This window comes from Triturus cristatus, chromosome 12 (assembly GCF_964204655.1).
Source record: "Triturus cristatus chromosome 12, aTriCri1.1, whole genome shotgun sequence".
NCBI lineage: Eukaryota > Metazoa > Chordata > Amphibia > Caudata > Salamandridae > Triturus > Triturus cristatus.
In genome coordinates this window covers 616,055,222-616,082,285 of record NC_140595.1, presented here as the reverse complement: position 1 = coordinate 616,082,285, position 27,064 = coordinate 616,055,222, and the positions used below count along the sequence as shown (strand labels likewise).

Here is a 27,064-nt window from a genome sequence, read left to right as displayed (position 1 = left end):
GCGGGAATTGAACCCTGGTCCCGGGCCAGACTTCTGCATCAAAGTACATATATTCCTTTGTCACTATAAAACCCCTTGGCACCAAGAAAACCATTGAAGGCTACTTCAGTGTCACCAATAAGAATGTGAAAACCTGCATCTCCACATAAATCACAAAGAAGTAGAGAAACCTCACGTAGTAGCTTACCTTGTATTGCAATACAAGATTCCAATCACCATACACGGATATGCATGTGGCTTCTTTTACCCTGACATCTGCTCATCCACCATCTCTTGTATCACCTGTTGGTGACATCTTCATTTTACAAGGTGTCTTGGCAAGAGGGGCATCGAAATTAAACATCACTTTGGAAACACCACAAACTTCAGTGTCTGTGATACTAGAAACACTTCAGCCTAGACAAGCCCTTTAAACCATTAGTTCCCAGACTATTGGAGTTGGCAGAGGAAAAATGTATGAATCCCACAACAGTAGAAGCAGTAACAGTGTTAACTGACAAAATACCCTGCCTTCCTAAAATCATACCCAGAGCCATTCTCTGTAATAGTACCTGCAGAGGCACACTTTAGCACCAGTCTCCTCTCCTCCATAGAGAAAGTGAGCAAAGGAATGGACACAACCTGCAGAAAATGTTGTGGGACTGCTTCAACTCACTTTAAAAAAACTCAAATGCAACAGCAGTTCTCTGGAGGAGTCTCAGAGAGATTTGGGATGGTCAGAAGTCTTTTTTGGAGGATTTGCCAATTCATTGGCAACAGGACTTCATGGGTATGGTTAATGATGGATTCCTAAGTAAGTGATAAGTAATTCTGTGGACTTAGCAGAACTCTCTGCTACAGGCTACATTAACAGTATCTCTTTGAGGAGATCTTCCTGGCTAGGACTGTCCTCTTTGAAACCTCCGGTTTAGTTAAAAATAGCCAACATCCCCTTTTCTGGTACAACACTCTTTGATCAGCATACTGAAGAGGACATTATTTGGTCGAAGAGCAAAGCAGAAATAATAAAGGCGGTTGGTCTTGAGGAACAAATTAAACTTTACAGACAATACAAATCAAAGGATCATCGTTTTTTTTCCAGGAGAGAGTCCAGCACCTGAAATGCCATTATCAACCACCACAAAAAAGCCTAAGTACCATTGAAGGGATCAGAAAAGAATAACAATACAGCCCAAAACCTCTCACTCTAGAGCAGAGGTCTTCAAACTTTTGTAGGTTGTTAGATGTTGGGCCCCTCCACCACCTGACAGAAATTTCTGGAATCTGGTACACTTCATAATCGACCGCAACATGCATATCCCGGGCCTTATCCAGCAAATAATGTTCAACACAATAAGAGTGTTTAGTAAAGTGCAGGTTTGTGAGTGGGTGTGGTGAAATGACAGAGGCTTATTACACAGCTCAAAACATAATTTTCCAAGATAAAATGTGTGCAAATTGTTTTTACTAGGATGCTTTGTTTTACATATGACATAGCACCACCAACATAAATGTGACGGGTGTGCCTGTTTTTGCCACAGAGACGGTCAATCTGTGGATGGATTTTTGCTACTGCCATCCTCCGGTTGTGCTCCACATCCAGTCTTGAACGGTACTTAGTCTTTAATACCACAGGTGCTGAGAACCCAATCTCACATAAATAGGACGAGCTGAAAGGGAAGAGAGTTTTGATGGCAGTTTCTCTCAAAGCTGAATATTCTGCAGACATTATCAGCCAAAACAGGGACTGTAAAGGAGACAGTGTTGTCAGATTTTTCGAGCACGCCCTTGTTCAGAGCTGGTACACGAGAAACAAATCTTCTCTAGAAATCATTAACAAACGTTTTAGGCAGCATTCTAACGGGATCATTGCCCACCAACCTGTTATGGACCCGAAGACAAAGTTGAAAGTCCACTGAGAGGGCGTTGAACGAACACCTAATTGAGAATTCTGTAGTGGTACGATAAGTTGCTTGCCCGAAGCAGTGGGGGTTAAGGACACGTCAGGCTTATGTTTAAAAAAAATAGAACTAATAATGAATGAATGATGTTGTGCAATGTTGTCTGACAGACTTTGTGGTGGCAGGGACATGTTAAGGATTTTGGGTGCCCTGGGCCAAAACTATTTTGGGGGCCCCTGTTCAGTACAGCTTTGAGTATAAATGATTTACTTTCAGCTCTGCCATACCCTCTTTAGCCAGGCTACTAACGGTGCACAGTCATTATGGTTGAATTTATAAAAACGTTTACATCTAATATTCAGAGATAGTTATGGGTTTTCACTGTTGTAACAAAGCAGCAGCCCACTATTTTTAGAGCGAATAATATCTGTGATATCCTCCAATTTCTCATATGTGAGGACCCGCCTGGATCTAAAATAAACTTTTTTATGGTTGTTGCATGAAACAAACACATTTCTCTGCAAATAGTAATAGACTCCTTACATCAATCACATTAAAAAGAAATGAAACAAAACTGTATTTACAAGAATCTGTTTAGGGATTATTCCAGGCCATCAGGGCAAAAACAGAGCTGTCTCTATCGAGGGGCCCCCTGGAAGGCTGGATTGCAGTGCATGTAAATGTGTCCTTTAGTAATTTCGGACGAAAACCTTGATGGGGCATGACCTGCCCATACTCGTGTACAGGGGCGCAACTAGACCTGAACTTTGGGTCGGGGCTAACACGCCCAGACAGGGCTGGCCCTAGCACTTGTTGCGCACAGTGCAACAGTCTATTTTGGCGCCCCCTCCCACATTTCCTCCTTCTCCATGAATTTCCTCACTACTACTCACCAACTATCTACCTCATCTCTCTATAGCACCTTTCTGGCAAACATTTCATTTTTTTTATAGCGCTACTCATTGTTTACTCACACTCAGTTCAGTGATCTGCATGGTACACGTTCTTTGTAGCAGCCACATTAAACATCTGCACAGTGTGGGTGGCAGGAGTGCTCATATGAGTGCACGGTGAGCCATGCGACAGTGTGAGAGTAGAGTAAGAGAAGTAACTGCAGGGTGAGTGAGGTGACCATATGATTTTGGGTGCGGATGTAAGTGCAGAGTGGAACGAATTAATGTATGGTTAGTGGTGGGCTTATTTGAGTGAGATTGCAGATAGAGCAGTGAGGGGGACAGGTGAGTGAAGTGTCACAAGAGTGCAGGTTGAGTAGTGTGCTCGTGTGACTGCAGGTTGAGGTACACGGTGAACAGCGCACGAGCATTGTGAGTGCAGAGTGATCACTGTGAGTGCAGAGTGAGCGGTGTGCTCATGTGACCACAGGGTAAGTGGAGGAAGAATGGTGTGAGTTAATGGTGAGTGGCATAAGTGCAGTGTGGTCACTGTGAGTGCAGGGTGAGCGGGTGAATGGTGTGAGTGCATCGGGATCAGTGTGAGTGCATTTTGATCGCTGTGAGTGCAGGGTCAGTGTGAAAGTGAAGGGCGAGAATGAGGAGCGAGTTGTCTGAATGCAAGGTGCATTCCCAGACACTTTAAGTGACTCAGAATGTTATTGACGGCAGTGTAGGGTTTCAAATGTGTTAAACTATTGCTATTATGGCAGTAACCAGGGATCAGGGTGGTCTTGGGTTGCCAGCTCATTATTTTGATATCCCAGGCGGTACAAAAATAAGCAGTCCCCTAAAGCTGTATTGTCAGTACTTGTCTGTGCATACTTTGAACAGCAAATAAAAATAGAAAGAACTTTTACTTGTGTTCTAGGGCTGCCTGAATAATCCATGTCTGATAATAAAAGGGAACAAAGACAGAAAAGTCACATTTCAAATTCATACATGCTTCTTTATTTATATCCATATTTAGTGTCAAGACAAGCAATTTGGAGGCTGTTTAAACTACACATAGCTGGTTGGCATTTTGCGCGCCTGCCTGTGTAATTTTAAAATAAACTTTGTCTCCTCTCTTGGAAGAGCTAACCCTCCCAGAAGGGGGTTAATTCATAGAGCTGAAGTGCTTCAGCTGCAGTGTTAGGCAGGACTCTCCTCTGCTTAAACTGAAAGCAAACAAACAGACTATTATTTCAGCTGCAGTGGGAGGCAAGGAGTCTCCTCTGCTATGGTATCGAATGCGTAGGAACAGGACTGTCTGTTCGTTTGTTTTCAGTTTTAGCAGAGGAGACTTCCTGCCTCTCACTGCAGCTGAAGCATTTCAGTTCCGTGAATTAACCCCCTCCTGGGACGGTTAACATAACAAAAGCATGGGCAGGTCGTGCCCCATCGATTTCCCCTCACTCCCCTCTCCAACCATACCAGAGTTCTCCAAGAAGACTTGCGACAACGCAGGGAAGAAAGGTAAAATTAGAGTGGAGTGCGCGCCCCCCTTAGGATGGTGTTGTGCCCCCCAGGGGGTCGCGCCCCACAGATTGAAGAACTCTGCTCTAGAGGATGAAATTCCTCAGTGAACAGGCAATGATGCCCCCCTTCGCTAACCTATCCCCATAGGGGGAGCAGTGATGTCTCACCTTGAAGAGTGGACAATTATGTTGATTGAGAAGTGGGTTTTGAACATTATTTGAAGATGTTACTTTATTATATTTAAGACACTTCCACTCTGTTTCCCTTGAAAAAAACATCACATTCAACTCCCCTCCCCCTTACAGGAAGTTACTCTACTCCTGTTAGCCAAAAAAAGCACTACAATGGGTGCCGAATCATTGGGAAAACAAAAAGATATCCTCAAGATATTTGCCAGTCATCAAAAAGAGTCAACCTATACAATATCACCCAATACTAGACTTATGGTCCCCGAATAAATTCATCCTAAGGGAAAAATGCAGGATGTTGCCCCTTGACCGAATTTTTCCTAGTGTAAGAAAAAAACGATTTCCTCTGCTCCATGGACCTCGAGAGCACATACTTCCACATTCCAATTGCACTTCAACACTAGATTCCTGGTGGGAACCATTCGCTGTCAATGCATCTCTCTTCCATTCAGACTACAAACTGTTCCAAGAACATTCCCAAAATGTATGGCAGTAGTTGCAGCCCATCTTTAAAGACTCAAACTCAGCTAAAGCCAAAACAAGATTTTCATTCACAGTAAAATTGTTTAAACATCTTGGACTCAATATCAACATGAAACAGTTGATCAATATTCTAGTTCAAAGCCTTACTTGCTTATGAGTTCAGATAAACACATAAATAGAAAGAGTGTCTCCTTCAGAGGACAGAGGTTTGTCTATCCAACAAAACTTCTTTCCCCTCAAATGCAATTATGAACTTACAGCTCATCAGACTGCTCTATCTCAGGATCTATGACATATTGCCTATACTTGATCCCAAATGCAATACTTTTCAAGCAGTGCTTAGAGGACCAATGGTCACAAAAGAAAGGCAGTTGGGAAGATCATCATCTTCTATCCATCCAAGCGAACAGCACCCAACATGGTGATGTTATCACTGGAATCTCAAGGTGAAAGTTCTCTTTAACCTCGGTCACCTCACAGTACCAGGTCTTTGGTCTCCACGGAAAAGACTTACCACATCAACCTGTTAGAACTGAAAGCCATTTACCTTGCTCTCAAAGTTTTCCATCCATCTCTAAAATTGTGCAACATAATGATACACACAAACACCACCACCATGCCTCATACAAACAAACAAGGAGGAACAAGATCTAGACACCGATCACTTCAATGTGAAACAATGTGGCGTTGGGCTTTAGCCAGAGGGATCACATTGGTAGTCATACCTATCCCAGGAAAACATATGACGAAGCAGATTTCCTCAGTCTACATGACAAGGAAAATCACAAATCGGGTTTAAACAACGAGGTTGTAACAAACATCTGTCAGGAATGCAGATCCCAAATGTTAGATTTATTTGCCACAGCAGAAAATAAAAAATGCAGAGACTTTCTGCGCAGGGCACCGGAGCGCAGTTCAAGGGGCAATGCCCTTTTAATGAAATGGTCAGACGTTTGTCAATGATTTTCATCTGATCCCCCTCTTCAAGCAGTGATTCTCAAGCTGTGCAAAACCAAGATCAAAATAATACTAATAGCCCCAGACTGGCTGAGACAATGGTAGTACCCCAGTCTTTTACATCTCTCTAGTGTCAAAACAAAGATTGCCCTGCAAGCCAGATCTACTATCTAGATTTCAGGGCTTTTTTGGACACCTGAAGCTTCTCTAAAAATGCATATATATATTAAAAGAAGCTAAACGTCCATCAACAAGATTTGTTACACATTGAAATGGAAAATATTCTGCATCTGATGTCACATTCAAGGTTTTACCCTAATTTCATGCCGGGAAGAAGCGATCATTCCATACTTACTACATTTAGCACAATCGAAACTGCAATTCTATTCCATTAAAATTCACTTAGCCCCCATAGCGTGGATTAGAAATGTCCCTATTGCAGATTGCTGTGTGGCTGCAATATGAAAATCTATACACCGGTGTACTGTATATTATGGCCTAGAAGTTGACACTTCAGCAGAAGCTAAAGTTGGGCAGGAAGTTATCATAAATCTCCTTAAATAAACATATTTATCTATCTGTATGTTCTTATTTGTTGAAAATATAATTTATCAGCTGTTGTCTTTTTAATTGATCTTGCTACCCTAGTCAACCATTTATGACTATGATGTAGAAGAAAAGGTCCTTTACCTGTAGTCCTGGTCTGGTTCTGCATCGTTCAAATATTCATTGACACCATAAACTAAACACCCACCTCCCCAGCTAATGGATTATCAATCCATTTGCTGGGAGATAGAGATAAGTATATGTAGCCTACACTATACCTTAAAAACATACTGAGTGAGGCAGGCAACAGCCAGTACAAAGCATTCTGGGAAAAGGTGCTCCTTTTTCTATCTCTTTTAAATGTAAGTCTTCTGGCTGCATTTTTACGTTTATGTTCTGTACTTAAAACTTAATTTTGCTATATTTTATTTATGCTACAACAAGAGATGATTCATATGAACAATGGATCAGAAATCCTAAAGGCAGTTGGACTAGAAGAACAAAAGATGTTCTTTAAACAACAGTGCAGGCCCAAAGAGGGATGATACTTTAATTAGAGGGTTCAATCTGTTGGATGGTTTTATCAGCCTCAACAACACCAGAGGCAATTGCATAAGCAACAACACATTATCAGTATCATATATCAAAAAACGAAGACCACTGCCCCAAAGACCACACATTCTAGAAGGAGAAACTCCACTTGAAATAGACAGTGTTGGACTAACACCCACCCCTACAGTTACCTCCTGTAAAGGTAGCTGTGACAGCTTACCTGGACAGGTAGATTCTGTACATTATACAACAAGGATATTCAATTTGTTTCAGGGAAGTTCCACTGCCACATCCACCAAAACCAACATGAAAACCTTAGTTGTCTCTACTGAAAGACAAAACTAATCTTTAACAAAAGCAGGCAGATGTAAATGGTTCTATTAGACCAGCAGAACAAGGGAATTTACTTCAGGTACTTTCTGGTCCTAATGAAAAGCCAAACAAAACCTCTACAGCAGTGCCTCAAAGACCAAGAATCTCAAAGAAGAGACAATTGAAAAAATACCCTTCATCTCACAACGTCAGCATCAGACTTACAGGCAACAGTCAGAAGCTATTATTAGAAGTCCAATTTCAAAAGAAGGCTCCACTGCATATTATTGTCACAAAAGCGTCACAGTCAGGGTGGAGAGTCCACATGAAGCCTCTGACAAACCAAGACATTTGGGCAGACAAAGAGAAGACTTACTACACTAGTCTTGTAGAACAAAAGCAGTAAACTTGGCATGCAAGGTTTTCCTCCTTTCTCTGACTGCAAGGGTTATCATGATTCAGATGTACAATACCAACATTATGCACTATACAAGTAGATACTAAAAGAGGCAAAACACCTGTTCTCAAGTTCCTGTTACGCAATAAAATTGAAGCAGGTCTTCATTTGGTACCAGGAAAAATGTCGCAGTCCCATTTCGTGTCAGAAGGATGTAATAATTCCATATTTGCTACATCCAGCCAAATCGAAATTACATGTTTCATCATTAAAGTTAATTTAATTGCTATAAAAGCTTATAGAAAGTTGCCGTAGCAGTTATCCCTCTTTAAGATTCTAGTGATTACCGATTTTCTGTATGGTCCCAAAAAGGTTTTTTCTCCAGTGAAGAGACCACATGCTCAATACTACCTAAACTAATGCGTTAACCATTTGAGTGTATACTTAGAGCATCTTTCATGGAAAAGGGCTTTTTAAATCACAGTCCGAAGAAGGGTTAGTGAAGTACAAGCACTGTCTGCAGTAGAATCTTTTAACATTTTTCATTCTAATACAGTAGACTTGAGGACTCACCCTTTCATCTTACTAAAAGTGGTATCTGACTTTCACATCAATCAGACTATTACATTGCCTACTTTCCTACTACTTGCTTTCTTCCCAAATCCATCTACACCAGCAGAGAGGACTATTTATTCACTAGATGTTCCGAGAGTTTTACTGTTTTACTTAAAAACCAAACCAAGGATATTCAGAAAACGAAACAGTTGTTTGGGGAGAGGAGTTGGCCTAACGGCTAGGGTGGTCGACCTCGAATCTGGGGAACTGGGTTCGAGTCTCTGCATTGACACTAAACATCCTGTGATTCTTGGCAAATCACTTAATCTCCCCGTGCCTAACAAAAAATGAATGTGTCCTCATGTAACGCAGCTGATGCTATGTAAACTGCTCCGATACCCGATACCTTCGGGTCAAGTTCGCACTATATAAAAATTGTTTATCAACTATGGTCACATTAAATAGGGCTGGCTACTTCCAAACAATCAATTGCTACATGGATAGTAGTGTGTATTTCTTTGATATCAGCTGTCTAACTCGCCTCTCCCTGATAGACCCAAGGCCTGCTCTTCAAGAAGGAAGGCTTGTTCACACTACTAATCACTATTACAAAAACATATTGTTGCCACCACCATGCTTATGCTGTTCAACTCTTAGTAAGGGCAGTAGCCCTTACCACTGCAATGGGGGTGCTTTGTGCACCATTCCTAGTCTAACAAGATTGTAGTCCGTAAGATAGGCCTAGCGCATGGCGCACAGATGATCCATGCTTGCCCCAATGACCAAAAATTGGTACAAAGGATCCAAAAATCATTGAATTTGGGTTACTCAGGGCAGGGTTGTATGTCCTTCACCATGCAGGGGATATTTCTGTCCCCACATCCCACATTTGCAAATCTTATGAGAAGGGAGGCCAGATATCTAAGAGACTTTAAGCTCATGTCAGCTACCTTGGTGACCTTTGAAAGACATATCCCCATTGAAGAGATTTGTGTGGCAGCAAAATGAGGGATCCTAAAAAAATCTGAATTCACATGTGGCCAGGACATTCTATGCAACCTATTTTCTAGAAGCCTGGTTTGCTGCTTTAAGCCTTCCAGCCATTCGAGATAAACTATCTAATACCTAACTGGTTAGGCAGGACTGAGAGCTGGACGACAAAGTAACAATATCCTTCATGATGTCTTTGCTGTCCTTCTTCACAACACCCATCCAGCCATCCACTCAATGAGTTTAGAAGGTGAGGGTGGTGAGACAGGATAAAGAGGTTAAGAGCTGGTGTTCTGGTTTGTTTGTCAACTCTGCACCTTTAGGCTGTAGGTTCTTAAATCTGGTCCAGCTGTTTACCCAATATGGAACATCTTAACTTGCTAATAGCCATGTAGAAGACCCCCTTGCTGCCAAGTCGTTATTATAGGTCAATAACATTCATTCTTTGGTGTACAAAAACTTAATGTTGTATGCTTGTTCGACTCATGCTGAACTTATAAACATGTCTGTACCTTCACTAATCCTTCTTTCGCATATTTCAGCGCCCTCTATGCCCTGGGGATGGCAGCTGTAGGTGTGGCTATACTATGGTACATCTTCCGCCTCGCAGGAATGGCTGGCAGGGAAGGCGGCTTCAGCGCTTTTGTAAGTAAATGCTCGGGAACCCTCTACCATGTACTTTTATCAGAAGTCAATCTGTGCCAAGGCGCTGATGTTGTGTCACGATTCTGGTTCTGTGCCTTTTTCCATAAGCTTCAGTGAACCAGTCAGTAGGATCACCCTTCACCACACTTGCTTCCAAATGAAACTCTTATGCTATAATAACCCCCCGAATAATAACTTGGAAACCTTTGTGTGTTGCTGCTTTAGGAGTGTGAAGGTGGCTGCAGAATGTATTTGCACTTTTCTCCTTGTTTTGTTCAGCCGTTCTTTCTGCTTTGTGTAATAACTGGATGTAATTCTCCTGGAAGTGGGATTTCAGGATTGCAAGAATGCTGCATGTACTGCTCTGATTGTTAGAATCTGAACTGGGGCACGCGTTCTCTCTCTATAATTCTGACCGACTAGATTTAAACTGTGGCCTCTCCCCAAGGCTGCAGGTGTGATCCCTGCTACCCCCCTCCAACCATTGGCTGTTCTTCAAGCCCACAGGCCAGAAGCAGTCTGCTGTTTAGACCTAACAGTGTGGGCATATCCTGGTGGCTTAATGTTTGGATTGATTCTAGACTGTTAAGATGACTGTTCTAGAAAAGCATTTTCTGAGTATACCCAATGCCCATCAGAGTGAGACTGCCTGGACCGTTTTCAATGGTTGTGTTGTCTCACGTGCAGGGAGCCGCTGCACTGTGACAGCCGAGACCATCATTAAATAGTATCTCCTCTAGCTATTTGAGAAATGCAGATGAGGGGCAAGATGTCCTGTATTCAGACTACACTTTTGAAAACACCTAACCTATCGACTCATCCTTTTTTCAAATATAAAAAAATTCTGTGATAGAACAGACAGATTAAAACTAATATTTGGAAACCAACTATATATTTTTTGCAAATATAAACGTATGCTACGCTTAATTTGAGAGCGTAGAAAATAGTTGATTGCATGTTTATTTGTGTGACAGAACAACATCCATCAGAGCTTGCCGTTTAGTCTCACCTTGTGCACGCAACAGAGCTGTATACTTTCAGTCTAGAGAGTGCTGCTAAGCTCTAGGTGGCCAGAATGGAATAGGGAAGGTGGATTCATTGAAGAATAAGTTCTCCCATGTGGCCCCAAACCATTTAGAGATTGAATGTGAATTGTGTGATTATCCGACATTTGGTTGGTTTTGATATCAGAGTATAGAGAGTGGATGTTGATAAGATGAATGGCATGTTGAACAACCTCCTATCATTTATGCTGGTCCTGAAAACTTCTTCTGTTTCGGTAAGTTTCTGTTCTGATGTGCTCCCATGCTTTCTTTTTTTACTCCTTGATGCCAGGAACCTTTGGATGTCAGCTGCCCTTTACAAATAAATGAATAATAATGATTGGCCCATGAGTGCTGCTCCTGTGCCTGAGGCATGGTTTCTTCAGGTGCATTAGTCCGATTGGCTGATGATTGGGTGATGACAGGACAGCGTGCTTGGTGATGTCACAGAGGAGTGTGTGTTGCATCAGATTCCATTAGGGTTAAGGAGATTAAGCCAGTTAACTCAGAGGTAGTTTATTTCCAGACCAGACAGTGTAATCTAGTCGAATAGTCTGTCAAAGAGATGATGTTGGCTTCAGGGATAGACTAACCTCTGCCATCTAAAGGCCAGATGGGGACTGGAGACAATTAACCTTTCGGGCTTAGGTAAGGAGGTCTCTTTTCTTCTCAAGCTGCTGACAGGTTTGGGATTGGAGGCAGTCCTTCAACTAACAGTGGTCAGTTGCTAAAGGAGACTGCTGCCTCCCAGCAGAATGAATCCTCATTCTGGTGAGTGAATGGTATGTGACCTGTGGTAAAGCCAAATATTAATAGATATACTATTGAAATGTAACTGCGCAGAAGACAATATTTAGAAAAGGATAACATTGGATGGCTATGCTGTCAGAAATTGTAGATCTGCATGCGTCTACCCGGTGCTCCAGGGAAAAAAGTAAAAACAAACATCTGAGACCGGGATACAGACAGACTGCAGTAGACATGCAGCCTCCCCATACAACTCACTGAGAGACAAGACTATCATAAGCAGGCGGAGAGAAACAGGAAATGGTAAACCAGAAATCAGGCCCTGGGTGCAGGGACACCAGCAGCTTCGTTTTCTGATATTTCGTCTACAATACTTTAAAGTCTGTCTTACTCCAATAACATATTGCAGCTTAGATATGTTGTATCAGTTTGTCTCAGCCCACAGAGCGGACCATCTTGGTTATTTCTAAGAGTTCCTCTATATTATCATCATTATGCACTTGATGCCCTAGCAGAAAGAAAAACTACCTGTGCAATTAAAACACAATCTAGGGGCTGAGACTCTCTGACACGTGGACTGTAATACTTGCTCACAGGCTGGAGGACAAATATATTGGCGGGGAATAGCACAGACACAGTAACCCAAAGGAGTACACTGACACTAGGTATGAGTAAGGAACCCATTTGGGTCAGGGAGACAAAAGGTCAGTGTGACAGCCCCTTGCCGCTACTGAATTAATGATGGAGGAGGCACGGTGAGCGTTGTCTTCTTCATTATATCAAATTCTGTTCATCTAGAAAATATGAAGGGATGGCATTGTGTGTGCTAGGAATCCTTGGTGGCCTGTTTTCCATCTTTACTGTTCTTTCCATTACAGAACCAGCTCAAAATGGCACGTTTCACGATTGTGGATGGGAAGTCTGGCAAAGGCATTAGCTTCAAAGATGTTGCTGGGATGCACGAAGCAAAAATGGAGGTCAAGGAATTTGTGGATTATCTAAAGGTAAATCGTTTTTAAAACAGCTGTGAACTTCTTTTGCAGATATGGATAATACACTGCACTTGCATACCAATTAATCCACACTACTGGTCAAGAAGAAGCTAAGTGCTCTGTGAGGAGGAGTAGAAGGCAGCGTGGCTATCAAGATGAGACTTAAAAAACACTGATTGCTTTGCACAACAGGCTGCTTTCACGTTTTGGCATAGTGTTGCTCTAGGGCCACAAGGCATATACTGTTAGACTGGTATAATAAGAAATAGATGATACAGAGCAAGTAGATGGTTGCATAAAAAAGCCTGCCTTTGTTAAAGCAAAGTATACAAAAAGTGATGGATGGAATGTGTGAATTAATCACAGCCACTGGTAATTACTCAAGACTCAGTCCATCATTAGTCTGCACAACGTTGCCACCTCAGTTTGGACCATGCTCCAATGAGAACAGTTCATTCCAAACTGCCAGGCCAGGTCCTCCCTGAACAGGAACACAAGCAACCTAGAACCAGTTTCACCCCGATTAGGGCTCCTTAGCCAGATATAGCTTTGCTCCAGAGACACAATGTGTGCGAGACCCACTTTTGGGCATACCCATCCCACTTAGGGCAACACAATGAAGTATACAAAAAATTATGGATTCATTACTTGAATTAATCTCAGCCACTTGTAATTACTTGGGGCCGCATCACAGTCCATCGTTATTTTTCACACCATGTCTCCCCAGTTTGGACTCAGCCATGTGCAAATCAATCTTGACCCTGCTCCAATGGGAACAGTCCATCCCAAACTGCCAGGCCAGGTCCACCCTGAAAAGGAATACAAGCAACCTAGGACCTGCTTCACCCTGATTGGTGCCTATGAGCCTGGTATAGCTTGGTTCCAGTGGCACAGTGTGCACAAGACCCACATGTGGGCATACCCATCCAACTTAAGGTGACACACTGAAGTATACAAAATGTGAGATATGAAATGTTTGAATTAATCTCAGCCACTGGAAATTACCCTTGGCCGCATCCTAGTTCATAAATATTTTGCACACCATGCCACCTCAGTTTGCACCCAGCCGTATGCAAATCCGTCTTGACCCTGCTTCAATGGGAAGTAAAGCACTGCTTTCCACATTGCTGTAAAAATTTATTGAGTGCCTTTAAGCAAATGTATGTTTTAACTGCAAGAGCCCTTTTGGCCATGTTGAAAAAGGAGATGAAAACCGAGGTCCTTTCCCATTCCAGTCACCACATTATTAAGGTTTTATGACAGATGCTTCTTGTTAATTATGAGAGAAGAGATACTGTTTGTTGTTGTAGCTCTTATTTGTTTTTATGCTGCCATTTTCAACCATTGTGAAGTGGAAACTTTATGTTGGCCAGATCTTGTCTCTTTGTTTGGTTTGTACAGTGTCTGTGATATGACCTAGCTATTTCTGAGTGCTTTGGAAGATGTATCTGTAAAGTGACACCTTGCCAAAGGAGGGCGCGAGAGAGTGATGGGGGTACAAGACCAGTGATTCATGAGACTGGCCTCCTGCCCTCTCTATGCCCAAGCAGACTTTCAATAGTATAAGCTGTTTCTAACAGATTCCACAGCCTGAATGTTAACTGATGGACACAAGCAGTTGGTAATCTTTCATATATAGTTTTGCACATCGCAAGGAATGAGACAACGCCTGTTTGATTCTCCCTTCTTGTGATTTTCAAGGAATCACATTGTGCACATTGCAAATCTCAGACATTTAAGGCTCCCAGGATTGCACCCTTTCAAAACCTGCCACTTTGCGAAGCACTGGCTTGTCAAAGATGGTTGATACATTGGGCATGTAATTGGTAAATGGGCTGGCAGGGCTTTGACTTGGTGAGCTCAGATGATGTAAGAGCACACTATCATTTAACTTTTACTGCAATATTCAAGGAGGTGGAGTAAAGTGCTTCGGTAAGAAAGCTGAATGAGAGAGGTTATGAGCTCAGATTGTGCCGATCGAAAATAATGAGCAAATATGGAAAATATCCAAGTTCCTCTGGAAAAATGGCATCCAGTAAGGACTGGGACTGGCACCCTGTGCTGTAGGTGTGCTACTGACTACCTGTGCCACTAATGTCTTGTTGGAGGAATCCAGGAACGGTAGCTGACGAGTGGAAGACTTCCTTAGATCACCCTCCTCTTTCCCTAATGTTTGGCTTCAACTTTTGACATGGTAGTTTCTGCAGTGAAAGAGTAACGCTGCCACCTAAGAAAAGTACATCCATGAGGGTTGAAGTACCCAACAGCAAAGTAACACTGCCACGTCCCACGAGTGGACCAGTACCTAATTTGTGGCCATCTTTTATGGAGAACCTGACAACACTTTTTACAACATGACCTCAGCAGACCTGACTGTTTACACTTGTCTCTTGTGGTCTAGGTAACTCCCCTCCTGCAGGAGGATTTTGATACACTACCAGCACTCATGGATAATCAAAGTGCCTATCACATCTCTTTCGTTACCCCTCTCTCATAACTTTCTGATTTGCCCACTCCTTTTGATTGGATAGCTTCTCCCAACTCCTGCCCCATCTTCATTGGCATCTCAACAGTGTGTCATTTCCCAAGGACCTCTCGTATGTCTGCTCCTTCTTTGGTAAATACATTGTGTATGCCTGTCCAAATCCTATTCAGATGGCCAGGACGCAAGCAGGGATTACTTAGCCCAACTGTGGGGTTTGAGACCTTTTACTCCTGATGTCCCGGTCAAGGGAGTAGCCAGAAAATTAAAATACCCCCCACTTTGAACTAAAGCTCTGATGGCACAAGGAAGTGAAGCAAGTGAGCCTAGCCCTCCCTAGAAGAGATGCCTTTCCTCTTCCATCCAACAATCAATCTATTCATCCTTTCAACCTTCAATTCACCCGCTGATATACACTACTTCACCTTCACAATCTGTCATCCATTAATTATTTCATCCATCAATCATTCTTTCCCTATTCCTTCCATCAATCTACTCTGGCATCTATCCACTCTCCACCCACTCTGAAATCCATCCTTCCATCTGAGTAATCCCCCATTCATTCATCCACCCATTCTGCTTGCCATCCATCCATCCACCCATCCACTTTGCCAACCATCAATCCACTGTGACATCCATCCATCCATCCATCCATCCATCCATCCATCCATCCATCCATCCATCCATCCATCCATCCATCCATCTTCTCTGCCATCCATCCACTGTAACATCCACCCATCCACTCTGCCATCCATCTATCCAGCCATCCACCTATCCATCCATCCATCCACCTATCCATCCACCTATCCATCAATGCATCATAAACTCATCCACTCTGCCATCCACCCATCCATTCATTTGTCAGTCCACTCTGCCATCCATTCACTTGTCTTTTTATCCATCCATATATCCCTATACTCTGCCATCCCTTCACCTGTCCATTAACCTAGCCATCCATCCCTGTACTCTGCCTTCCTTTCCCCTGGTGATCCACCTATTCATTCACCCTTTCACCCACTCATCCATCTACCGGTTATTCATTCACCCACTCATCCATACATCCTTTCACCTTTCCTTTCATTCACTATTCCTTCCATCTTTCTTCTGTTTGCCCATTTTTCATTCTTCCTTGCTCCTGCTTACTCTTCTATTGAAGCTGTATACTTTTTTAGCACTATTTATCAGCTTCTCTCTGCTGACTTGCAGAGAGAAGAGGCGCATAAAGAACACCACCGCCGCTGAAGTGGCTAAGCGGGAGGTTCCCGACGCCCCTGGTCCCGGTTCCTGATCTACTATGGATCTTGAGCAAGTGAGCGAAGCACACCTCCAGCACCTGACTCTGTGTATGCGCGGTCCAAGGCTTCTCTGTGGAGGGGGAGGTAGGCACAGGGTGGTGAACACAAGAGTGCATCTCAAAATACATGCATCAGCAATAAATTATTGTCCAGTCATTTACTCGCTTTTGTGATAAAAGAAGTATTTGTCTAGAACTGCAAAGTAAAATATGACATTCAGAAACAATAGGCACAGTCCTCTGAGGTCAGGGTGCTAGTGTTTCATAGGCAGGTCTGGGAGTCCCACTCTCCTCAAGCTAGTGGCTACTCCCCATTCAATATAGGCGACATTCAGATTAAGCCTCACTAGTAGTTTGAGTCTTAGATGTCAAACTACAACTCTGTATTCAAGTCAAACGATTCCAGTGCTGCAGCGCTGTATGGCGAGCAAGTTCCTCCCAGGCTGACTGGCCCGAAATCAGTCTTATCCTCACAGCAGAATGTGAGCAACCAGAGTCTCTGAGCGCACCCCTCCCGTGGACGCTGGTGCTGCAGACGCTTTCGCTGGTAAGTCCTTTACCCGCGTCCCAGGCAGCCTGCGATCGGCTGTCAAGTTCCTCACACAAGGTCCTGCAGTGGCAGAGGCCAGGGTATTCTTGTTGCTCCCCCAAGCTGGGTAAGTTCTTTGGTTCTTCCCACGAGTAGTGAGTTTGGAGGTATGAAGGTCCTGGCACTGGTCCTCAGTCACGTCTCAGGCCCGCTATGCTCACCATGGCGGCCTCTCTTCTCCGATGACAATCTCGACCAGTTCAAACTTCTTGCTTGGTCCCGGTAGGCCCCTGTGGCATACTGGATCACTGTGTCTCTACTGCACACGAGCTCCAAACCGATCAGCACAATGGTTCTCTTCATGGCAGCCCCACCTGGCATACGAGGTCACCGGTTTATCACCACACACTGACTACGGCCTGCTTGGCAATACTCTTCACGGCAGCTCCACGATACATACGACTTCGCCGACTTCACACAGCACGTGGGCGATTACCTTCTTCCTTCCTGAGATGTGTCCTGGCCCCTTCCTTGTAACTTCTCTCTGAATCAAATAGTGTATTGGAGAATCTGGCTCTCCCTTCATCATGTGTGTCCCACCCAAGTTACAGGAAATGCAGCAATAGATTAATCTGTCTGGGGCTATTCCTTTACTTCCCCATGTTTTTTCAGTCAACCCTGGGTCTCCCAAAATGGAACCAAGAGTCTGGCTTGTATTTTCCCATTGGCAGGCCCACATGCATCCAGAACCAGCAAATAACATACACACACTGCACAGCACTGCATTATCCTTGTATTCATAGGCACACTTACACCCAGCACATGCACTGTGCAGCGCTACACACCAAACCGATGTAGGTCAAAGGTGAGTTAAGCACGCAGCAGCAGGACTTTAAATGAGTGAGTCTGTAGGCCTCACTCTAGTGACACAGGTAACAAGCATTGGCATAGCCAATAGGTCTCGCCTTTGGGACCTTATAAGTGTTTAGCCATGCAACAATTGCATAACTAAATACTTATAAGGTCCCAAGAGCGAGACCTATTGGCTATGCCAAGCGGCCTTGCGGCCGGGAAAGTGATCGCGATTGAGATCAAACTTCTAAGCGGTAAAACGCGGTGCCCGCGCACATGCACTGTAGCTCTAGGCTGGCCTGGTAGCACATTTTGGAGCATGCGCTGGGTCAGGCGAGACCTAAAAAGGACCTGTTCTCTCCTACTGATCACTACACAGTATGCTGCCACTACCGCGGTCGTGCTGCTTAACTCATGGTAAAGGCAGTATAGCCTTTCACCATGATGAGAGTAGTTCATTTGGTCGCACCTGCCTGTCCAACAAGGCTGCAATCCGTAAGACAGGCCTATGTCATGGCACACATGCATGATCCGTGTTTGCCTATTACAACCAAAAAGCATCATTAGAGATCTAGACATCAGTACAGTTGGGGTACTCAGGGCAGGAGCACATATTCTTCACGATGAGAAGGTCTTTTCCGTTCCAACAATGCCCACCCTGAAAGCACTACAGCATGTCTACTTCCTCTCTCATGTCTTTCTGTTATGGGAACTCCAACCTCCATGACACTGGCTCACCATCCCTATTCCTCTGGCTTGCCTTCTTTCCCCAGCTTTCTCTTCTCCTCGGCACTCTGATTTGCCCTCACTCTTTCCCATAACACACTGATTTGTTCACACACTTTTTTATGGTGTGTGGTGTGTACCTATTCTCATGCCACCATGACACAGCCTGGCCCACTTTCATGGTAGTCTGGCATGCAAGGTCTCCACATGGCAGCGGCACATACTTTTTTTTCAGTACCCTCATCTCCTCTCCCCATTGCCGGGAGTGTTGCATTCATGTCCCACGGCACTCCATCATATTCACTTCATGTGGTCCTCCACATCATTTCATCTCACTTTGGTCTTGGCATTTGCTGCCCTTGAATGTGATCTCAGCACCAGAATACCCTTGAGGATGATAGTTTGCTTTACACAAAAAGACATCTGTATGATGTTGGCTGCTGTGAATCTAATGGCATGAGAGTGATGGATAAAGGATACTGGGAGTACAAGTTTTCATAGTACTCAGTAGATTAAAGTCCCATTTTATGGTGACTAGTGGAGTGGCTTCTGTGTTTTTTCAATACATTTATATAGAGCTGAAACACAGCTACAGTAACTAGATAGTTTAGGTATGCTGCTTGTTCTAGCACTTGGTTGTGACAATTGAGGGGACATGTTCCTGACATTGCATCCTTAAGCATGCATTGTCAGGAACACTTTGGGGGCTGAGGACTTTTGACTCACTCAGAATGCCTGCCACCTTAATGCGGTATGTATGTATACGCTGTTTGTATAGCACAAATCTAGTAGATTATAGCGCGTGCAGTACGAGGTGAAAAATAAATATACAGTCAATATGTGATTTGCGGGGTACTTGCTGTATAGATGGAGAAGGCCTGTTGCTTTTTTCTTTTACTTTTTGCACTTTATCTCCATTCTGGTGGTGTCCTTGCTGCAAGTGCATAGAGATCCACAGGACGTCAGATAAGGTGTGGTGCTAGTTTGATGGCTTTGAAGATGATGCAGCTGGTTTTACAAATGAAGCTTGCCAAAAGAGGACCAAGTGGAGTTCCATCAAGGTGGTGATAATATGGTACACCTCTCCACTGTTTGTAGCAGCTTGGCGGAGGAGATTTTCAATTTTAGCAGGAGGCACCCATTTTTCCCCCTCAATTACAATATTATTTACCAGTCAGCCATGTGTTTAAATCCATATATCTAAAACACACTGGATAAAAACTGATTCAGGTGTGTGCTATTTTTCAAAAAGTAGTGTTAATTTTATTCATGGGCTCTTTCATGCTTCACTCTTCTCCCACCTATGAAACTATGCATGCAAGAGGAATAGCACCAGTTACACATTTCTTGACCAAAGTGCTGATCAGCAGGTAATGAACTCAATCACGGGAAGGCTCACTGAGCTTTGTTTTCCTTTGAAGATTGGTAAATTGGGTACCAGAAGTTAAGAAATTGTAATATTCATTCAAAGTGCAAAAAGGGCTTTATAAGGGGAAAGTTATGATTATATCCTCCTATTCTTATCTGATACCATAGATCTCAGTCTATTGCGCCCAAATGCAAGGTGAGTGAGATATATACCTGTGGCCATTGTTAGGTTGAGCCTAGAACAGCGCATGCGCTGTTGCTCGACTCTTAGTAAAGGGGATCTCGAAAGTGCTGGCTGGCTACAAGCTTACGTGCACGCGCAGCCATCTGCCTTTCCTGCGCCAGCCTTCAGCACCATCTGTCTTTCCTCTCCCTTGCTCCCTGCCTCCGCCCCTCCCCCGCTGCTGCGCGCGCATCCCTAGCGTGCTTTAGCGCGTCATCGCGATCACTTTCGCTTTCAGCGATCGTGATGACTTTCGCTTTTACGGCCGCGCGGCGTTACTTTTACGGCCGCGTGGCGTTACTTTTACTGCCGCGCTGCCAATGCTTGTATTGTATAAGTTACAATCTTTGCACCGTCCCTGCCCCAAATGCACATATGTGACCAGGTTTCGTGACGAAATATACTGCATTGGCTAGGGGTACTCACAAATGAGAGCAGCATTGGTGTATTAGCTTTCTGGATTTAACACCCTGACCCTAAGACCACCTGCAACTCTAAAGCCTGCTGGAGACCCTATGCAGTCCTGTGCAAATTGGGAACTCATTGAGGCCAGTGTTAAGCTCCCTCATTAGTTTCTATATGTATTTCCTTGTTTATTTGTTTTTTATAGTGTGGAGCACATCTATGTGACAACAAAGTGCCTTACATTTGAGGGAATGATAAACACAAAAATAAGCATTGATTTAACAAATTTGCGTCATCGGAGAATATACATAAAGGATGAGCATGTTAAATAATGTTATGACGACTGTGTGTAGGAATCCATAGAAAAGTATATTTCTTATATAGTCAGAAAGATGTGGCTATAGCCGCGGAATCAGTTTAGAGATCTCATCCAAGGAATAGAAATTATTTCATGCCTCTTAAGAAGGACTGGCCTGCGGTCTTTAGGAAGGTTATTCCACATTCTCAGTGCTGCCTTGGTTTAGTGATTTTTGCTTTTTAAATTTAGGTATTTAAAGTACCAATTATTGCTTGCTTCTGGAACCTATTCCAGCCCCATACCTACCTTTCCTTAAAATGCATTTCTTCTCCGCTGCAAAAACAGGCAACCGGACGACCCAGAGTTTGAGTTTGCTTATGGTAAAGATATTAATATAGCTCCTAATACTGGACTGAGTCAAGGTGCTGTAAGCGCAGTCTGGTCACCTGTGTTCCATTTGAAAGACAGGTACTGAGCATTCATCCATATAGTAGATGGAAAAATAACTCTGAAGATGGGAACCTTCATTCCACTGACCATCCACCGTAAGTTGTTTGAAAAGGAGTGGGCTGAGAAGGCTCAGGTTGGCCGACCACAAGTTTGTTAACTATTACAAGTACATATAGAAAATGGATACACTTTTAATTGAATTCTGGGAGCCAGTTGAGGGTTTATGGAGGCGTAGATATCTCTTGTTTACACTGCTCTTTACTAGGCCATATACATGTCAATTGCTTTCAGACGTTGCATTTCAGGGGTTTAAAAAGTTCACACTGTTAGACCTGTCAGCCCTTTGGGTGGTCCCTCCTCATCATTATTTATTTTGTCCCACTTTTGCCTCAAACCCTGTTTGAATTTTTCCTTTTTGGGAACCACCAGACTTTTTAGTGTTGCTGCAGATTCAGGGAGCCATTTTATCTACCCCTGGAACTTCTGTCTGAGGGCCTGGAGCACAAAATGGTGGCCACCTGTGACATCACCAGCACCCACTGGAACCTACTAGCACCTTCCAGAACATTCCAGAACCCTGTGACAGTTGGAGGCGGTTTAGAATGTTGGGAAGCTAAGACAGAGAGTTGGCAGTTGGAGCTGGCAGTTGGCACCTGACTGGTGAAGAGTGAGCAGCAGAAACCTGAAGGAGGAAGGAGTGAGGCAGCAGGGGTGGAAACTTGTGCCTGGAGTGGGGTCCATAAACCCACCCTTGATACTAGTCCCTACTGACTGAGCCCAGCCTGGAGCCCTGTGTGGGAAGAAGCAAGAAAAACCATCTTAAGGACCTGGACAGCAGGAACAGGCCTTAGAATCCAAGAACAGCAAGATCCTGACCTGGATACTGGTTTCCCTGGAGTCCGACGTCGAGAAGCCTGAGACCCGGAGCCCGAGGTGGAGAAGCGGCGCTGACTGGAAAAGCAGACGTCGTACCCGGAGCCGCCAGAGGTCGAGAGGGGGCGCCGACGGAGGTCGTGAAGAGTACCAGAGGTCGAGGAGGAAGTCACCCGAGGTCGAGTGAGCGGCGTCGACGGGGGAGTGAAGTCCGCCCTCCGGAGTCGCCGGAGACCGAGGTGAAGTGTGCCGGAGGTCGGGAGTGGAGATCGCACTCCGGAGTCGCCGGAATCTGAGAGAATCGTGCCGGAGGTCGGGAGTGGAGGTCGCACTCCGGAGTCGCCGGAACCTGAGGAGAGGAGCACCGGAGGTCGGGAGTGAGGATCGCACTCCGGAGCCGCCGGAAGTCGACATCGAGCCAAGGCCGGCCGACGTCATCGAAACTGAGGTCGCCATCGGACCGGAGCCGCCCGAAGTCGACATCGAGCCAAGACTGCCCGACGCCATCGAATCGGAGGTCGAGATCGAGCCGAGGCCGCCGACATCGATCCGGAACCGCCTACCGGCGTCGTCAAGAACTGACATTGCGCCGAGGCCGCCGACATCGAACCGGAACCGCCTCACGGCGTCGACACGACTCCAGCGGCGTCGGAGCTTCAGAAAAAGGGCAGTAAGTGGAATAGAGGGCGCCAAAGGCCCTGTGGAATCCTCAGAGACTACTCTAGGGGCTAGAGAGGTGCTGGAACCAGCTGGACTGTGCCAGGGGTGCGCTGAGACTAATTCAGAGGGGTTGTGTAGAGTGAGGGAGCCAGGTCTCTAATATTCCCCCCTTGATCTACCTCAGTTTAGGCCTCAGCCTTGTCCAAGCCAGGGAGTAGACACCCTCAAGCCTTCCACATCACCACAAGCTGTGACTGGGCCAAATCAGCCCATAGAAATTTAAATGTGATCTGATTCTATGAGTGTCACTGTCAGCTTTTAATTATTTATTGAGGGCACTGTATTTATTGTATTTAACCTATTTATTGCTCCACTGTATTTATTGTTCCACAGTATTTATTGTCGCACAATATTTATTGGTTTACAGTATTTATTGCCTCAGAATATTTAATTGCCTGTATGTATTGCACTTATATTTATGCCTTCCTTATGTATGATCACCCCTATTTATTGAATCATTAAGACAGTATTTATTTGACCTGCACTATTTATAAAGCTTTGTATATTGTGATTGTGTATTATTTATCTAATCAGCAACTAAGAGAAAAAGAAGATAAAGCAAGTTATTTTCATAATTTTTACGGTGTAGAGTCGTTTTTGGAACGGATGCACGCATGGTTATTGTATGGGTATGTCGTATGCTTAGCACGGTGCCTGATTCCTGACCACTCGAGCCAAGCTACCACTGTATGTCCTGGAAATACCCCGTTACCACCAACCCTTACCGGTGTGGGAGTGGGAGTATTTCCAACACACACCCTTTATTCTTCAGATCCCACCAGGGTGTAAAGGTCCGCTTCAATGACATCCATTTCTATTTGGTACACACTGGGGCCTATTCGCAAACTTATTGTAGAGTGTGCATACTCTCATGTATGACTTTATGATTAGCCCAAAACATCTAAAATAGGAATATTCTGGGAACATTCATATTTAATTGGTTAAAAAGCTGTACCCTCTTTGCACGTTTACTAATAGGAAGAGGGCGTTTTCGGGCTGATTCACAAAGGTGAGTATGTAAAAGTACTCCTGTATTACTTCTTCCTGTACTCAAACTTTTGTGAATGGGCCTGATATGCTCACGTAATTTATGTTTCAGGTTGATGCAAGTTACACTATTAAAATTCAGTGCTACTAAATTGAAGAGTGTGTTTCAAGCTGAAGCTATTTTCTTCCTTGGTTCATGCAGCACTGACTACTCTGCTACCACAAAGCCACATTGCGGGCTACCTCTGTAAAGAGTTCCTTGTTGAGAAATATGTTTCTCCCGTGCTTTGCTTAGTGGATTTAGGATTGCAAAGGAGGAACGATTCATCCTCCCGAACAGGATTGTTGTTTGTCTCGAGACAAGAGAGATCTGAAGGACCACAAATGTCTCATAAATAACAAGGGCGCCGCCCATCTGCCAACACATTCCCTCCCTGCACTCCAAACACATCCTCGTGCTCTACACCGAGAGCTTTACGCTACATAAAAACAGACCTACAGGCTTTGACAGTTTGTCTTAGCAGGTGAAAGGAATGGGAGGGGCAGCTGGATCTCTGTATCACAAAATGTCAATCAGTGCCAGCGGTGGAGTCATGCTTTGAGACGTGCAAAGCAAGCCCTAGGCCAGCAGGCTCGGCTCCGCATAATTCCGCGTTCACAAGCGAAGTCAAAGATTTCCGGTGTTCAGGGAAATGTGACTCCAGCTTCTAGCCCCGAACAGGACTTCTGGACCCCTCCCAGAAGGAGAGCTTTTCTACTCTTTCGGAGTTCAGATCCGGTAAATAAACACCACAGCGCCTGGCATCGCAGAGCCCAGCATGTGACGGGACTGTGGCTAAGAACCAGCAGGCCCTGTCAGGCTGCACCGTCCACCCCTGCCCAGAGCTTAATTCGTATTAAAACAAGCATTGGCATAGCCAATAGGTCTCGCCTTTGGGACCTTATAAGTGTTTAGCCATGCAACAGTTGTTGTTGCACCAAGGATATTGTGCTGGATAACTAAACACTTATAAGGTCCCAAAGGCGAGACCTATTGGCTATGCCAATGCTTGTTAGGTATCGCCTAGCTATTGCGTTTACGCAATCGCTATGCGAGACTCTAGTAAGAGGGGCATTTCAAAGTGCTCCCAAAAGTGGATTGCATGGCGAGCACGCGCACAATCACGTGCATCGTGCCGCCATGCAATCCGTTTTGGGAAGCGCTTCAGCCCACTGACGCGTGCACGTGTAGCCATAGCCTCGGCATCATACTTCAAAGGGTCCGCTTCCCCGCCTTTACTTTCATTAGCGTAGGGATGTGCACACGCGCGTGCATTTTTTTGTCCGTGTGCTTTCGCTTTCGCCAGGTGTTGCCTAACCACGTTCCCCCCGCCTTGTGCTCGCTCTGACGTCTCTTCCAAATGCTCGGGATGAAAAGAGGCCCCTCCTCTGCTGACATGACTCTGCGCTGGGACTGGACTCCCCATATGCCATCTCTCACGCATGTGAGTTTTTTTGTCTGTGTGCTTTCGCCAGGTGTTGCCTAACCACGTTCCGCCCGCCTTGTGCTCGCTCTGCCGTCTCTTCCAAATGCTCGGGATGAAAAGAGGCCCCTCCCTTGGTGACATGACTCTGCGCTAGGACTGGACCCCTCATACGCCATCCCTAAGGACCCTGCTATTCAAACCTCGCGTGCTGCTTTATCCCGCGTGCCCTCTGTTATGGCTGACGCCGCGCGAAGTACCCGATTTCGGCCGCACCGTCTTCTAGCTTTAGATGCTGCTGTGAACAATCTGGCCAGGCTTTGGGTCACACACAACATCCAAACTGGAGCCGCTGTGCTGGGAGGCATTTAAAAAGCGCACGTCGACAGCAAGTCACTTGCACTCATAACATTGTGTCGTGTGATTTTATTATTGCCTGAAAAGTGCTGGACGCACCAGGAATTCTGCAGCAGGGGCTTTTTCAAACACATGTGTGCGTGTGCGTTTTACTTAATTCCATACCTGTGTAAATGTAAGTTTCTCAGCTGCTGTTGTGCCTTACTGCAGACAGAAAGGCGCTGCCCTGTAAAGAGCCCAATCCGTTACGTGATTCAGAGGGAGCGAGCGCCAGAGAGCTACAGGCAATAAAAAATGCTTCTTCGACAAGTACTGCTCATTCACGCATCAAACAGGCCCTGGCAAAGGCCACAGATGGTTAATAATAGATGAATATTAATTATTGTGCAAGACAACATTAGAGGATGACTGTTGTGGTCCGTCGGCTAGACTGCCGACTTTGGTGCCGGAAACCAGGGTTCGAGCCTCGGGGTCGCGTCCACATCCTGTGAATCTGGGCAAATCACTTATCTCCCTGTGCCTGAATGTAAATGCGGTGCTCATGTAAAGCGCTCCAATACCTTCGGGTCGAGTTCACGCTATATAAACATGCACACACAAAAAAAAAAGGAATACTTGAAACAGTAAACACGTTCAAAGGGATTACCCTTCCCACAACAGAGAAATACTACTAATTATACTCGGTTTTACTCCCTTGAACTCTCGTGCATCCTCCGAGCTGCCTCGCGGGACAGATGCACTGTCACGACGAGAGCAGCCATTTCAAAATTCACTAATTTCCCAATAAACCAGTCTGGGGGCGCCTCCAGGACCAAGGTTCCGGAGGGCCGAAGCGCGTCTTGTCCATCAGGCATCAGAGTGCGCACTCACAGACTGGTTTATTGGGAAATGTGGTAATTATAATATTAGTGTATTACACATGGCGCTGAATATAATTTTTCGGTTTCGAATCATTATTTAGTACAGATATTACCATGATTTAGATTTTAAGTCACTAGTTGACCTGCCTCTAATTTGAACGCTTGAACTGCAGGTCAGGCAGACGTCAGGAATGATATATTTCGGGTCAGTCCGCGGACCCCGGGAACGACTGTGATCAATGTACAGCATGAATTAATGAACACGTCTGGCACAGCACTCAATGCGCTGTAACAGTGGAGTAGCATAGAGCTCCCAGTCCTGCCCCTGTTAATAGTATGGCATTCCCGTTGATAAGTCACTTTTGCCCCCGTTAAAAAATGTAGCAGCTCTTCCGAGAATTCCCAGTACAGCCCCATTAAAAGTGCAGCAGTCCTACAGAAAACTCCCAGTACAGCTCCAATCAAACTGTAGCAATACT

The 27,064-nt window shown here is 44.7% G+C and overlaps 1 protein-coding gene across 2 annotated transcripts in view; it reads left to right on the top strand.

The window, feature by feature from the left end:
* Positions 1-27,064, top strand: part of SPG7 (SPG7 matrix AAA peptidase subunit, paraplegin) — a 359,427-nt gene that overhangs the window by 91,249 nt on the left and 241,114 nt on the right. For both annotated transcript variants that reach the window (XM_085639919.1, XM_085639920.1), the window contains exons 6-7: positions 9,814-9,916; positions 12,585-12,710. In XM_085639919.1, the coding sequence (XP_085496045.1) occupies positions 9,814-9,916; positions 12,585-12,710 (229 nt within the window). The remainder of the gene's footprint in view (positions 1-9,813; positions 9,917-12,584; positions 12,711-27,064) is intronic.